This window comes from Sycon ciliatum, chromosome 1, assembly GCF_964019385.1.
Source record: "Sycon ciliatum chromosome 1, ocSycCili1.1, whole genome shotgun sequence".
Classification (NCBI taxonomy): Eukaryota; Metazoa; Porifera; class Calcarea; order Leucosolenida; family Sycettidae; genus Sycon; species Sycon ciliatum.
In genome coordinates, this window is record NC_088643.1 from 95,305,638 (window position 1) to 95,320,862 (window position 15,225).

The following is a 15,225-nucleotide window of genomic DNA, read 5'->3' on the forward strand; positions in this document are numbered from 1 at the left end:
CATCAATGTATTGCTAAGGTAGAGTGCGAGTAGGGGCAGGATGTGCCACATTTGGCACAGTACTGACAGATTATACTGGCATACAGCCACCTGACATTTGGCTTCATCACATCTTAAGTGCGCTGACCAATATTTTGGTCCTGACAGATTATACTGACATACAGCCACCTGACATTTGGCTTCATCACATCTTAAGTGCGCTGACCAATATTTTGGTCCTTTCTTTCTTCAATAACATGTTTGGCTCCGGATCCGAGTCTATAAAATTTCAAATTGAATGAAACCTTTCTCTGTCTGTCTATCTGTCTCTCCCTCCCTCCCTCCGTCCCTCCCTCCGTCCCTCTCTCCCTCCCTCCCTCCCTCTCTCTCTCTCTCTCTCTCTCTCTCTCTCTCTCTCTCTCTCTCTCTCTCTCTCTCTCTCTCTCTCTCTCTCTCTCTCTCTCTCTCTCTCTCTCTCTCTCTCTCTCTTTCTCTGCAGAGTTGAATTAGGTGTACATGTAGACGGCGTTTTGCACAATCTCTTTTCCCTGGTGTTCTAACCCAAAGCGCAACACATAATATGGAAACCTGTGATATGCTACTACTTGTATTATGTTGGTGCTGATGTGCACATGGTGGGGAGGGGGCCAGGGGGTTGTGTTTTCTCAGGATGGCTATTTTAAATACCAGTGTACATTCAGGAATTTTAAAAAGACCAAGTGTAACATGCTGGCTTGCAGTCGTCTTCACTCACTGCATTGCTTAGCACAGTAAGTATTAGTACAGTACGAATACGTCCGCCGTAATAGTAGAGCCTAATGTAGAATGTGCTATGTTCTGTGTAACATACCCGGTTTATTCATTTTTTCCCCGGTTTATTCATTTTTTCCCCGGTTTATTCATTTTTTCCCCGGTTTATTCATTTTTTCCCCGGTTTATTCATTTTTTCCCCGGTTTATTCATTTTTCCCGGTTTATTCATCATTTTCTTGTATTTTCTGTAATTTCAGTAGAGAAACCAGGCACCTTAAGTTAGACTACACCTAACAGGCACTGGAGTATGCATTGCATGTGAAGGGAATGTTGGTCACCTAATTCTACGCTACATCTGAAAACCATCAGGTCTCTGATGCCAAAAATTTAGTACGCCCGCAAAGTTACATGTTGCATGGTATACACTAATCATCCAGACTAGCAAGAAAATCAAGAGACATACCAGGAATAGGCGCAGCAGGGCACGTTCCATCCTTCCAAGCACAAAGCACGTGAACAGATCGAACCTGGCTCGCAGCGTCAGGGATGGTAAGCCCTGAAAAACCACATCGCAATACCAATAAGTAATACACCGCTTCTGCCAGATTCAATAAAACATTTATAGTACGTTGAACCACCCAATCCTGTTGGTTGTGATTGTTAAAGAGCAATGATAGTAATCAATGCAATAAAATAAAAAGACCAATCCGAGTAGTATCAGAGGGCGCACACATTCCACTGTACACACTCCCTTAGTACATTGACTGCACATACCATACCTGCGTGTCTTTTTAGTGCAGTGATGCTTCTTTTTTTTCTCTACTCTAACTCCATGACAATGATACGGTTGAGAAACCGTTCCATGCAATATGAATAAGGAGTACTTTGAAGTATACTGTATGGTCATGTTGTACGTAGTGCAAGAGAAGCAGATGACGGTGATGCACAGTCTGGCTATGTTTAGTTTACAGTACAGTCAGACCTCGCTTATCCGGTCCTCTTTTATCCGGATCCCGCGCCATCCGGAAGAAAATCGCTGGTCACCGATTTACAGCATATGTCATGCATACATACAGTATGTGTGTTCAATTATCCGGTTCCCTCTCCTATCCGGATCTTTTTGTGGAAAACGGATGTGTGCGGTTAAGCGAGGTCTGCCTGTATACCGGTATGATCGCATACAGGATTGGCCAGTAGCAGGTTGGACAGCCATGGCAGCAGTGTACCATAGCTAAGATTGTTACATCCCTTATACTTTGCACTGGCATTGCGGGAGATATCGTCAGCCAGTGCGAGCTGAAGTACACCTGGTCAACACAAGTATGATGATATTGGTTGCTTGTCTCTCTTGCTTTCAGCCCGGTACCATTTCCACTCAGGTGACGAAACTAGACATCTAACACTCTTTTAGACAAAGCTGGGAACACCAAAGACTCAGGACTCAAGATGACGAATGAATCCAGTGTGATTGCGGCACATGCACACACCTCGTATACACAACGTGACATGCAAGACCACCAAAAATGAACATTCGTATAATCTTGTGCGTACCCTGACACCATAAGTTTGCAAAAGAAATTGAATGCCATAATATTATAATTATGACAACCAGAGTGACTGCTGCAAGGTCTGTGTGCCCTGCCATAGCAGTGTCCATTTCTTTGTTTGATTACACATGCCAGTAGTATACACCATATAGACCAGTGCCTGCTGGAGAGCCGCGTCAGCCGGGTCACGCGCCCGGCTGGGGAACTGCACGACCTGGCTGAACAGATAACACCGGGTCCAGTCTTACCCGGCTGAAAAATGTCTCAAACTGACAATGGATTCCTAAAATACCGGTATTTTACGACTCGCGGACCCCATCTGTTGCAAATCTAGCGCAACCGTACACACTACAGTCTACAAGCGACAGAAACTCGGCTAGGGTCAACTGGGGTCAACTGGTTCGAGCGCGATCTGGCCAGCGGCGAGCAGGAAGTCAGGACATTCAAAGTAGGGCAGGCAGTCAAAAGCGTAACTTTGGCTATAGCTTTTGACACAGTTGCAAGTTTTCAGCTGACTGGTGATTTGGACGATGGGGCCCGCAGCGAAGAGAAAAAGAAGAGCAACGCCAGCAGCAGCTGCTGCAGCAGCGCCAGCAGCAGGAGCAGCAGCAGCTGTTGCAACTCCACCAGTTCTCTAGTCTGCTGAAGCCTTTCAGCAGATGGTGCAGCAGATGCCAGTCGGCTTGGCCATGCAGGTAATGCAGTGGCAGCAAGCAGCCACTCCACAAGGTCGCTGGTGCGGCAGGCACCCCCCAGTGCTCTATTATATGAACATGTTTGTCCTGCTACTAGCACTAATTAGAAAACAGAACTCCTTTTTTTCAAATTGTTAAATCAGAATCCAATGGAACTGCTTTGCATTCTTCACGTAATGTCGTTTACCTTCTACGTTTGCGGACTTTGATAGTTCGCCTTGTTCTCTAAAATTTCCGATTTCCGGTAATAAATTCGCCTTTCTGTTTTCCTGCGTTTTGATCAGGCTTTTTGGTTGTTTTTCTGCCGGATGATCTGACCCGGCTGGCCTGCATGCGCCAGGTACACTCTGACCGGGCTGTGTTGAATGTCTAGAGCAGGCCCTGTAGACATGTACATACATATCTGCATGCTCGTCTAACGGTATGACCAGACTCTCAAAAAGGATGAAGAAAGTGTACAAGTGGAGGGATATACAAACCGGAGTCCTCGCCTCCGAGTCCAATAATAAATTTCCTATCAATCACTGTTTAAACTTCACTTCTCAACTCCAAAAACGGTCTCTTTACTGCGATTCAAACCAAAATTAAAATTAACATTACACCAAATTTTCGGAGAATCAATTCCCCTGATTACCCTGATAATGGGCCAGGCCCGAAAATTTGGTGTAATGTAAATTTTAATTTTGGTTTGAATCGCAGTGAAGAGACCGTTTTTGGAGTTGAGAAGTGAAGTTTTAATGTGTAAGTGGCTGGGTTGGAGTTTGCGGGCAATTAGAAAAATCAATCACTGTCATAGGAATTAATTCAGGAGTAGCTAGGAAAACAGCAGAGAGTACAATCATGATGTACTTGGCCAAACTGCCATACCAAAGCACTACAATTGTACATGAACATACTACGTACCAAGTTCGTGGCTCAGACTACACGATGGAATGATGTAAATTTTCCTGTTGCTCCACTCGACTAAGCCCGCCTGGGTAATGACATGAGCACAGATACATACAGAGACACACTACTCAATCTCTGGACAAACACACGTAACGTTAGCTGAACACGCACTATTCAACACGAGGCTTCACAATCCACGTCACTTCACAACAATGCCTATCTATGCGCAAGCATATCTATGCCTATCTATGCGCAAACTCCACTGCAGCCACTTCATAGCACACAGAAAAGAGAGAAACCCCTACACCATCACCGACACAATTGGTCTCTTTGCTGCTCATGATCTAGTTGCAGAATCTCCTCATTCGCCATGTCGTTGTGTTATAAAGGGTATCAAAAAGAGATATTGTCCCATAACACAAACAGTTACAGCAACAAGAGATATTGTCCCATAACACAAACAGTTACAGCAACAAGAGATATTGTCCCATAACACAAACAGTTACAGCAACAAGAGGTATTGTCCTATGTTCCACACAGTTACAGCAACAAGAGATATTGTCCTATGTTCCACACAGTTAAAGCTGTCCTTGAGCGGAGGGCAGTTTCCTATGGTTTGAAGACAGCAACACAGCCTGTAGCCATGGCACCAGTAGTAGGCATAGTAACGGAGAGCAATGGAGAGCGTGTGGGTTTCATGCTCATACGACTAGAACAGTGTGGGGTAGCAGGCAGTTCAACTAGTCTTGTCAGGTACCTCCTGGTTACTACTGTCTGGGGTAGCAGGCAGTTCAACTAGTCTTGTCAGGTACCTCCTGGTTACTACTGTCTGGGGTAGCAGGCAGTTCAACTAGTCTTGTCAGGTACCTCCTGGTTACTACTGTCTGGGGTAGCAGGCAGTTCAACTAGTCTTGTCAGGTACCTCCTGGTTACTACTGTCTGGGGTAGCAGGCAGTTCAACTAGTCTTGTCAGGTACCTCCTGGTTACTACTGTCTGGGGTAGCAGGCAGTTCAACTAGTCTTGTCAGGTACCTCCTGGTTACTACTGTCTGGGGTAGCAGGCAGTTCAACTAGTCTTGTCAGGTACCTGGTTACTACTGTCTGGGGTAGCAGGCAGTTCAACTGGTCTTGTCAGGTACCTCCTGGTTACTACTGTCTGGGGTAGCAGGCAGTTCAACTAGTCTTGTCAGGTACCTGGTTACTACTGTCTGGGGTAGCAGGCAGTTCAACTAGTCTTGTCAGGTACCTCCTGGTTACTACTGTCTGGGGTAGCAGGCAGTTCAACTAGTCTTGTCAGGTACCTGGTTACTACTGTCATGTGTACATGTAGGCTGTTTCAAGACACCCGTGTGACAAAGGACACATCACAACGTGTAATGGTTAATTGGTTCCGGATGATCATAATGCAAGTATAGCCACCTTGAGGAGTGGAATAACTGGTTCACTCACCTTGCATTGGACATGACATACATGTAATGACATAGCCCGTGTCCGCGTTAGATCATGCTACTTGGAGCGGAGGAGAGTTATCAAAGTTATAGGGGGTTCACACGACGCGCAAATGTGTGGTTTTCACTGTACTCGTGTGGCCCAAGCGCGTGCAACATCTTGATAAACTTGCTCGGGGATCCTAGGCCCACGTTTGTCCTTTGCGCGCGTGTAAAAACAGCGAAAGTACTTGAGTATGGTCCTCGAGTTACATGAGTATGCTCGAGTACACAGACACATGCGAGATTTGCACGGGTCTGTTGTCTGTGTGAATCCGATGGGCAGCTTGTCCACTTTACACAAACGTGTTTTCGTTCATTTTCAAGTCGTGTGAATACCCTATTACTGGAACTGAAGAATGGAAGTTCAATGATGTCAAATAATTGTGAAACAGAATTGATTCTCTCTTATTATTACATGCTGATAATCGGGGTGGCCACAATACCCTGCCCGGGAGATTTAAAAATCGAGTGCATGTTTGCCACAATAGTAGAGCAGAGCAGTTTGGGAAAGTGCCTAGTGCCTAGAACTACTTTCTGGGCACACACTACTAGTACTAGTATATCCTCTTGTGTACGGGGATGAACTGTACGAGTATGTATCAACTATCAAACATACACACACGCACACTGAACCAGATATGCACAGAGCACACCAACTTACCCACTCCTTCATCAGGAAGTAATTACAGAGTTTACCAACATTGTCATACTGGTCATTCTGAACTGAAAGCTCACAATAATAATAGCGATTAGGGCCATGTTGAACTGCAGCACAAACACACAGAACAAGATACGATATTACAAGGACCATCAGACATGTTGGCATGCATGCATATTCATGACTTTGTCATCTCTCTCATGTCTCAACACTACATAGCTGATACTGCGCTGTTGGTTTTGTTATCAGTCCAATGTTCTTCTCTTCACGTATGAGAATGCCAGAGACACGATCGTGCTTGGTCTAATGTGGTACATCACATGGTTATTGTACGGACATTGAATGGTTGAAGAAGAGAAACGCTGAGGACACATGCACCAAACTACAAACAGAGTCTCAAATCTGGGACAGCCGTCATTGGGATAAGGGTATGTATCCTGAGATGTTCTGTCTTAGTATGAAAATGTGTGTACTAAGCACAATGCTGCTGCTGCTGTGTGTTAACCTACCTACCTATATGTGTGTGTGTGTGTGTGTGTCCCAAAGTCAGTCTGATCATGGAAGAATGAACATTCAGCTCAAAAGCATGTTGGATGTACGACCTACAAAACCCTCCTCTTCAGCTAAATGTCATATAAACATATAGCAGCCCAGTTGCCATATTGAAATATCAGCTATTGAAAACTCTTGACTGCAAGATGGAACAGCAATGGGCAAACAATCCCAACCAGTTGATTATGTACAGATTCTAGCACTGCCGGAGAGCAATGGCTTACGAATCCAAGACCTGTTTCACAGACTCCCTGTCTTCATTCCAGATGGCATAACTATACCAGTAATCATACAAGAGACTGCTGAGAGGGAGAACACCCTTTGGTAGACAAGGTTTTCACACACTTCAGCTATTACCCATAGAAATAGTGGTTCCTTGTTGAGAGAGTAGGGCACAGTGCTTTTCTCACCGCCATTATAAGTTTCCTGTCTCCTCATGTGCAGTCCCTTCGCTGGCAAAATTATTGCGATAGTCAAAACATGTGAAGAAATGAAACTTCTCCATGGTTTACAGCCGAACGACAAGACTTGCAGAGAAAATACGAACTACTTCTAAGATGTTGTGACGGTACCTTCTTCACCTTCACATGTTACCGTCAAGGTCGCAACAGCTTACCGTAAAAGTCCGTAAATAAGTACCTGCCCGAAAGAAATACCCCCTTCATTCTTTTGGCTCTGTCTGTTGAAGTCAAGTCAAGCCCGATAAACATACTGCCCGAAATAAGTACCGGTACGATGCGCACATGCAGCACGTAGCATGTACATAAACATGAAAATGACTTCTCCACTACACACAAGTCAGGTCCGAAAGTTAGTTCGTGCCCGAAAGTCAGTACCCGCCCGAAAGTTAGTACGGGTGTGGCCACTAAGGGGTCGTCCGTAATTATCGAACTTTTTTCACGAAACGAAATAATTTCGTTATGGGGTGGGAGGGGGTTGACCAATTTCGTTTCAGAAAACATTGATACATGTGCATGCCCATAGGAGCAGTTACACACTTGCGGGTTTTGTTGTATATGCATGTATATGTCAACAATTTTTACGTTTTGAGGGGGAGGGAGGAAGGGGTTGGGTCTAAACTAAAATAATTCGTTTGGTGAAAAAAGTTCGATATTTACGGACGGCCCCTAAATTCGAAAGTAAATACGTACTTATTTACGGACTTTTACGGTAGTTCGCACTGTTGTCCCTTGCACAGGAATGCGACTAAAGTCCATTCATTGGAAACAGTCCCGCTGGCTTTTGAAAGTCCAATTTGGGCCGAATTGAGGATCAAAAACCCACTTTAAATTTCAGAAATCTGGGTTTGGGATCTGCTTCTCCACTCATTTTGCTATGGCATACCAGTCCTAATTTTGTAAAACCTGGTTGAATTTCTATTTCCCTGTCCTTCTGCTTCTCCACTCATTTTGCCATGGCATACCAGTCCTAATTTGTAAAACCTGGCTGAATTCTATTTCCCTGTCCTTGGACTTTTCTGCCCTCAAATGTGGCAAGGAGTGATTTCCCGGGTCACACAACGCAGGATGTGCTGTTGTTTTCACGATATCTACAACTATGCGGTAGACACCAAAATGTTAGGGTGCCAGTTTCCAATGAATGGACTGTAGATGGTTGGTGGTGACAGCATTGTGAATGGCAAATGACCCTCAGGTATCTGTTCTCACAACTCCATGTACAACACTCACTAACACTATTTCCTTGTGCTTGCAAAGTGTTAATTGCGCTGGAAACAAAGCGTAACTGTAACTTGGTATCCCAAGTGATGTTTAGGCTCGGAGAGCACTGTATACGAGCGCTCGTAATGCAGTGCGCTTGGCATGGCAGTGTTCTGGAAGAGTGTGAGTGTGAAACATGGAGTGTGTGTGTGTGGGGGGGGGGGGGGGTCGCACCGTGGCAGGGTCTGATACCTGGTTGAAGATGAGAAGAAGGAGAACTTAAAACGAGATACTTGGAAATGTATACATGTGGAAATAAGTTACCCACGCCATGACCTAAATCCTAATGATTCAGTAATGAATACAAACCAACCCAGCATTAACATTGAAAACAACAATGACTACAACGACAACAAGACTAAGACGAAGACCAACATTGAGCACACCATCTAGACTTGACTCACCACTGGGCGATCGTGTCACAGCTGGTGGGCCAGTTCTGAAAACCGGAACGGGCAAGTAAGCGCGCACTTTAGCAAACGTTGCCTTCGTCTTGATGTTCAAAGACTCGCACCTGATCACACATGATTTAAAACACAGAAAATTGCCAACGACACTGATAAGTGTTCTTTCAACACAAATTGAGTGCTTTCCTTCTCGGGTTAGCCTCGAGAATTCATTCGTGCTGTGGTTGTCATCATTGAAACCTGCATCGGTTTTCCTTCTTTTTCATCACTGTTACTATAGCTCAGTGGTTAGAACATCGCTGGTCTTAAGCGAAGGTCCCTGGTTCGATTCCTGGTGGTGACAGTCAATTTCTTCTTCAGACTTTTCCCGTTTGCATCTTTCCCTCAAACCAGTGAATATTTTATTATTAGTTTTCAATTTCATTTAGTCTTCTTGTTTGACAGCTTCACAGGCAAGTGTAGTTGGGACACATCCATACCAACTGCGCCCACTGCACCGTAAAAAATAATGAATGAAATTGAGTGCATCTGTTATCAAGATACAGAATGCTCATGATCCCCAATATGAACGGAAGTCCTATTGCGCGTGCAATACACAAAAAATAGAGGAGTTATTGTACCAAATGCAATGTTCATTGTCAGGAGATGCAAGCAAGCCATCGAACCAAGCCATTCACTCCTTCAAATCCGTTCTTTGATTATCCTATTCTGCAAGTGGATGTATATTAGGGGAACTTTACAGGAGGCTCAAAAGGAACAAAAGAAATAATTATTGAACACAGTGTAAACACTGGATGCAGTGAATGGGATTTCCGTCTTTGAAAACTTTGTAGTGGGTCTGATCTACTCACCTCCCACCGCTTAGGAGCTGCATCTGCGCCTTGATCCTAGAGGGTGGCGGCGTTCCTACGGATGCCGAAAACTCGACTTCCAGCCGAGTCTCACGCCAACCGTGATTTTTTTAATTTTTTTTAAACACTGTACATGTACATTTAGTTGTGCATTTTTTCGCTTGCTGAAAAGTTTAAAAAAAATGAAATGCAGTCATTTTTCTCTTGCAGGGTGAAGTACCGTGCATTGAAAACACCATTCCCAGGTCTGTGTGTTACTTGCCTATTGGTATAAACCAGGACACGGCTGTCCTTTAGAAGAAAAGGACAGGAAAGAAGTGAGTTCGGGGAAGGAAACTTGGCAAAAATGCTCGAGTGGTTGGTGATGTAAGAGAGATGTGACCATGAAATAGCTTCCAAGTTTTGTCCACGGAGAAGAAACAAAGGCACCTAACTGCCATCGAAGCATTAAACAAAATACGCCAAACCTGCTCAGCAGAAATAGCAGTCCTTTCTCTAAGACACCAAGACACCCGGAGCCGACGGCACATGCACTGCTCCTAGAAGCAGCTAGGCAGCCTCAGTCCACATCACGCTAGGGCCACCAAACCGCTACACCAGCATTTATCCAACATGGATGGTTCTGCCATTCACAGCTCTGCACTCTGACCAAGAAAATAATACGCTAGATCTTCTCAGCTTTTGTTCAGTGACTTTTAGTTGTTGTCAATTGGTGTTGCTTGGTTGCGAGCTGCAGAAGAATTAGAAATCCACTCGTGTTCCACAACCGATATCCTAAAATTGACCGGTTTACGTGTACCAAAGGTAACGATTCTCATGCATTCTCAACGCTCACTAGCAACACTGCATTGTATCGATTTCTGTATAACGGTTTCTATTATAACGACAGATTTCTCCTCGTTAAAGGGGAAGTATACTCTACAATCAAATTTTCACCAGTTGTAGTCTTCGGGGTGCTGAGTCGAATGGTCTTGGTCCGAGGAAGCTGAGATGCTCCCTTCCTCCTTTATTCCCAATCGAACTCGCGCACTTTCACCGAAACTGGGTGACTGTGCCCTACCCAGGGCGCGAAATAACGGTCGGACATCGGACAATTTCCGACCGTTTACGTTTCCGGATGTTTTGTACACACCCGGACAAAGTGTCAGCGCACTTTTTTGCAAAGTACAAAAAAGAAAAGGCACGTCAATCCTTTGCCTCATAGTACTAGTCATTAGTGATGTCGTCTGGCAAGAGTAAGCCAAGCACCGCTGATGCGGGTGCTCCTCTTGGAAAGAAGCCCAGAGGAGTCAAGACGACCACTTGTGACAAGTGGTTGGGTCGCCGAGTATGATAGGGAGCTTTCAACTTCTGTTTGGCTGAGCTATGAGCGCAGTCCCTCAGATCGTAGCGTTGTCGAAAATTTGAAGTGTAAGATGTGTTCCCGTTTTGTTGATAAAATTCGCAGCAGCAAGAATTTTTCTGACTCCTTCGTCGTTGGCTCAAGGAACCTGAAAACGTCAGCCTTCAAAGATAATGCTGCTTCTGAAATGCATCGCCGTGCTATGGCATTGTTTGGCAAGGAGCAGTCAAGCGGAAACCCAATAGAGTATGCGCCAATCGCTCGAGCCTTGTGCAAACTTGACGACGCAGCAGCAGCCAAAGCTTGCAGTGGTAAAACAGTAACTACAACAATTTTAATAATGCTCTTTTCACGTCGTGATAACATTTCGATGGTATTAATTCTACGCTGAACAATTGAGTTACATTGTGTGATTTGATGTGAAAATTTGCATGTCCGGACATGTCCGGCCATTTTTGCAATTGGCAGGACATTGTGTCAGAGCACATTTAAATCCTTAGCGTATGCTCTGCCTACCAGATGGGGATTTGTATGCAAAAAGTCACTAAAAGTGCCGTTTCGTTCTTATAAAACCATGGATGACCGCGATTGGTCCATATGTTGTAAGTCTTTTGGACGCTGAGTCGACTGGTTTTGGTCCAAAAAGGCTGCGAAGGCTCCGTTTGGCCCTTATTCCCAATCGAACACGGGTGAGTAAGCGGTCACGTACTCATGCGTACACCAGTCATCTGGTCACCGCACCTGCAGGCTACAACTTTTACAGCGTTCCTGTCACTTGAGTTGAACCCTTGAACCTTTGAGTTGAACCTTGGTGTGAAAGTTGTAGCCTGCAGACACTCGTTAGATTTAGCATTTCGTTATACTGTATAAGCAGAAATATTCGTCTGGAATTTAATTTCGTCTTTTTCGTCCAAGGAGCTTTTGCACACCGTTCAGTTAGTTTCGATACTAGTATTCACTTCAACAATAAAGGGCGCAGGAGGAGAAAGACGAAAACCAGACACGACAACAGGACAACGGAAAAAGACACGAAGAAACAACAAAGAACAAGCAATAATAAAGCGACGACAAATCGGGACGATCAACCAGGGACTAAAACGTACAGAACACATGACCAAGACCAAGACAACCAGACCACAGACGAATCACACTTGACGCTCATTCCCAGACTAAATTAGCACTGCGCATGTACAGCATTCACTTGATAATCACTCTCACATAGACAGCAGCAGATCCCCACACTCTGACAACGCGTACTCTTGCATGCACCACATACCATAAACGTCACACATCACACCATGCTTACACGTGCACTTAGACCATATATGACATCAGACACTGGACTCTACGAGACAAGAACCAAATACAAAAACATGCGTAAATAATAATCGCAAAAGAGTCGCAATACAATTTCGCCACATTATGATCCATGGATGAAGGTGGAAGCCAAGCGCGCACTGACCGGAATCCTGGGCCGAGACAGTCTCACCGTCTAAGCCTTCGGCAGAAGTGGGTAAATACGCATCACAATGCCAAGGAAGGAGACCTTGTCATGGTGTTGACATCGGACATCCCAAGACGCCAATGGCCGTTGGGACGAATTGCAGCAGTGTACCCAGGAAAGGATGGGCACTCAAGAGTCGTGAACGTCAAGATCAGAGAAAAAGTGTACCGACGATCTATTCAGCATCTTGGAGAGTCTGCGATGCCAGACAACACTGAGGACAAAGATGAAGTGCCTCTCTCATGCTGACCGCATTCGAGAGAGAGAGGGGGAGAATGTTGGAATGTGTAGGAGCATAGGTCAAGGAACTACTTGGTCCGACTTATTAAAATGTGCGCTTCACTTCAAAACTCAAGCATATGTACAAAGGAGCACCTGTACTAAAAAATCACCCAAGAGACGGTAGATAGATAACTACTGTGTCGTTTCTTGGCCTGGCCTTCTAGTTTTCATCGCTGCTGGTGTCTCAGGGCGCATCTGCAAGTGCGTCAACCTACAAAAACGTCGACATTTGTTTCATCTCCTCCAAGCTACACTGCGCTTCTTTGATTTTTTCACTCCATAGGCACGATTTCCACGATCGACTTCGCCTCCTCCTCGTGCAGTGCGACTACCAGAATGGTGGCTGCAGGTGTTTTAGCCTGAAGCTCCCACGACACCTTCAAATGAGGCGAACAAGTAAACCACCCCGCATAAAAATCACTTCTGACCACCGTGTACCGCGCGCGTACTGAGTCTGATCTGTGTCGACATGTCATGCAGTCAGACCATGCGTGCTCTAAGCTGCTCTTCCCTGCCTGTTTCACGAATCCACTGGCCCCGGAGACTGGCAATCTTGTGACGCATCGCGATCGCGGCTCCGCGCGCGGATCCGAGGACTCCGCACCGTATCCGCCGGATAATTCACCCTTTCTGCGCTTCAGTTTTCCAGCCAGGTTGTCGCCTGAAAGTCGACCTCAAGGCCGCTTATTTATTTCGATCAACTTCTCGACGATCTCTTCTGTGATCTTGATTCGTCGACCGCCACATCGTGAACGACTGCAAGAGAGATCAGCAAACTGGACGGAGCGATGCTGGTGCTTTCTGCACGAATTTCTGGATGACGCGTTTGCTGAAATTCTGCCAAGGAAACAGCGATTGCAGCGATTTCAATCCGCCAGGAGGCACTCGAGAACGATCGCCCAGGAGGTTCTGGTACTCCGTGACAATCCCCCATCGCAGCGGGGTGTTGATTTCAGCACCAGGCCTTCTCTGTGTTGCGCGAGAAGCAACAGGAGTCCTCTGACGACAAAATTTGGACGCAAAATGCTCGAGTCGACTAGGATCCTGAGCCGCTGCCTCCTTTGGAGTTGGAGCCATTTCTTCTTCAACATCACAAATTGACAACTGAATGATAGTGTTAGATAGCTGGAAAGTTTATTCCGTCCTGAGATTATTTGAATTTTTTTGGTTGATGTTCGAAGCGAAACGCACATTTTAATAAGTCTGACCAAGTAGTAGTTGTATCACCCGTTGACAGCATGTGAACGTGTGGAGATCACGCATCATGATTTTGCCATTTTAGATGCTCTGTACTTGTCTCCCATGCACACCTTTCATGTAGCACATAGGCTTTGTGTCAGGAAGGAACTGTCACCTATCTTGCATTTATCACACTGGTACATTGCACTTGTCACACGTGCAAACGTTCTAGGCACACTATAATAATTATTATCATGCTGGCGCATTTCTTTGTTCACACATCTGTAAGGTGCGACATTATGCTCTTGCATGGCACTGGCTTTAGCATCTTCTAGGCGCTGGTCCTTGTTCTTAAACCTTCTTCTAGATTCTTGCATATGCCGCTTGTTTGTCTTGTCAGCTTGCTGATAACATTATCGCCTTTACTACTGCTCGCTAGATAAGCACACTATGCCACTCTCCTCAGGCACTTGCACATTGCTTGCACATTGCTTGCACATTGCTTGCACATTGCACATTGCTTGCACATTGCTTGCACATTGCACATTGCACATTGCTTGCACATTGCACATTGGTACTTTGTACGACTTGCACTCAGGACTTGTACTGAGTTCTTGGTTCACAGAGTTGAACAAGTTCAGCAAGATCTGCAATTTGGGTTAGAAAACCTGAGGAAGTTTCTAATACAGTCTTCAAGAATGATTGTGTGAACCGCTGTGACTAGATGTGGATCGAGTCAGCGCATCGGTTGCGGGAAGGTCTGAAATGAGAAGGGATACGGAACACTACATGAAATTGTGTTACAGTTTCTCTTTGCCAGTCGAGATCTTCACAACAGTCCAAACAGTGCTTTCTTGACAGAAGACCTCAAACGCACCGTCAAAGCCATTCCGAAAGAAGGTGGAAAGGGGGGGGGGGGCAATAACTGGACAGTTAGCAGGTCTGCTAGCGGTCCAGTTGTTGTAAGTTCTACGTACCACATTCGGAAACATTTTGCTGACAATTATTTGTAATATGGAAATAGTGGGCACAAGTTATGCGATCGAGTCCACCAACTAAACCAGATTTTGAAAAGTCAGACCCAGTGGAATGTCTCAGTATTCCTTGTCAGTTTTGTGCTAGATTGTGCACGTCTGACTGTTCAAAATCTGGTTTGGTTGGTGGACTCGATCGCATAACTTGTGCCCACAATTTCCATGTTACAAATTTTTCCTTGGCTCACCATCTGAGTTCTTAATGCACACCTGACAATTATTATTAGGTATAGGCACAGAGAGGGTCCAGAATCCACCTCGTTCTAAGCACTGGAGCTATCAATCAACACAAACGACACAAAAAAACCCGTGGCCGTCCACCATTGCGATGGATAGATACGATTCGG

At 45.2% G+C, this 15,225-nt stretch overlaps 1 protein-coding gene across 1 annotated transcript in view; it reads right to left on the reverse strand.

Annotated features, from left to right (window-relative positions):
- LOC135806645 (serine-rich adhesin for platelets-like) overlaps nt 1–15,225 on the reverse strand; it is a 39,592-nt gene that overhangs the window by 20,468 nt on the left and 3,899 nt on the right. The window contains exons 4-7 of the mRNA XM_065320873.1: nt 8,684–8,793; nt 6,013–6,116; nt 3,877–3,946; nt 1,195–1,287 (exon numbers count right to left, since the gene is read on the reverse strand). Of these exons, the coding sequence (XP_065176945.1) occupies nt 1,195–1,287; nt 3,877–3,946; nt 6,013–6,116; nt 8,684–8,793 (377 nt within the window). The remainder of the gene's footprint in view (nt 1–1,194; nt 1,288–3,876; nt 3,947–6,012; nt 6,117–8,683; nt 8,794–15,225) is intronic.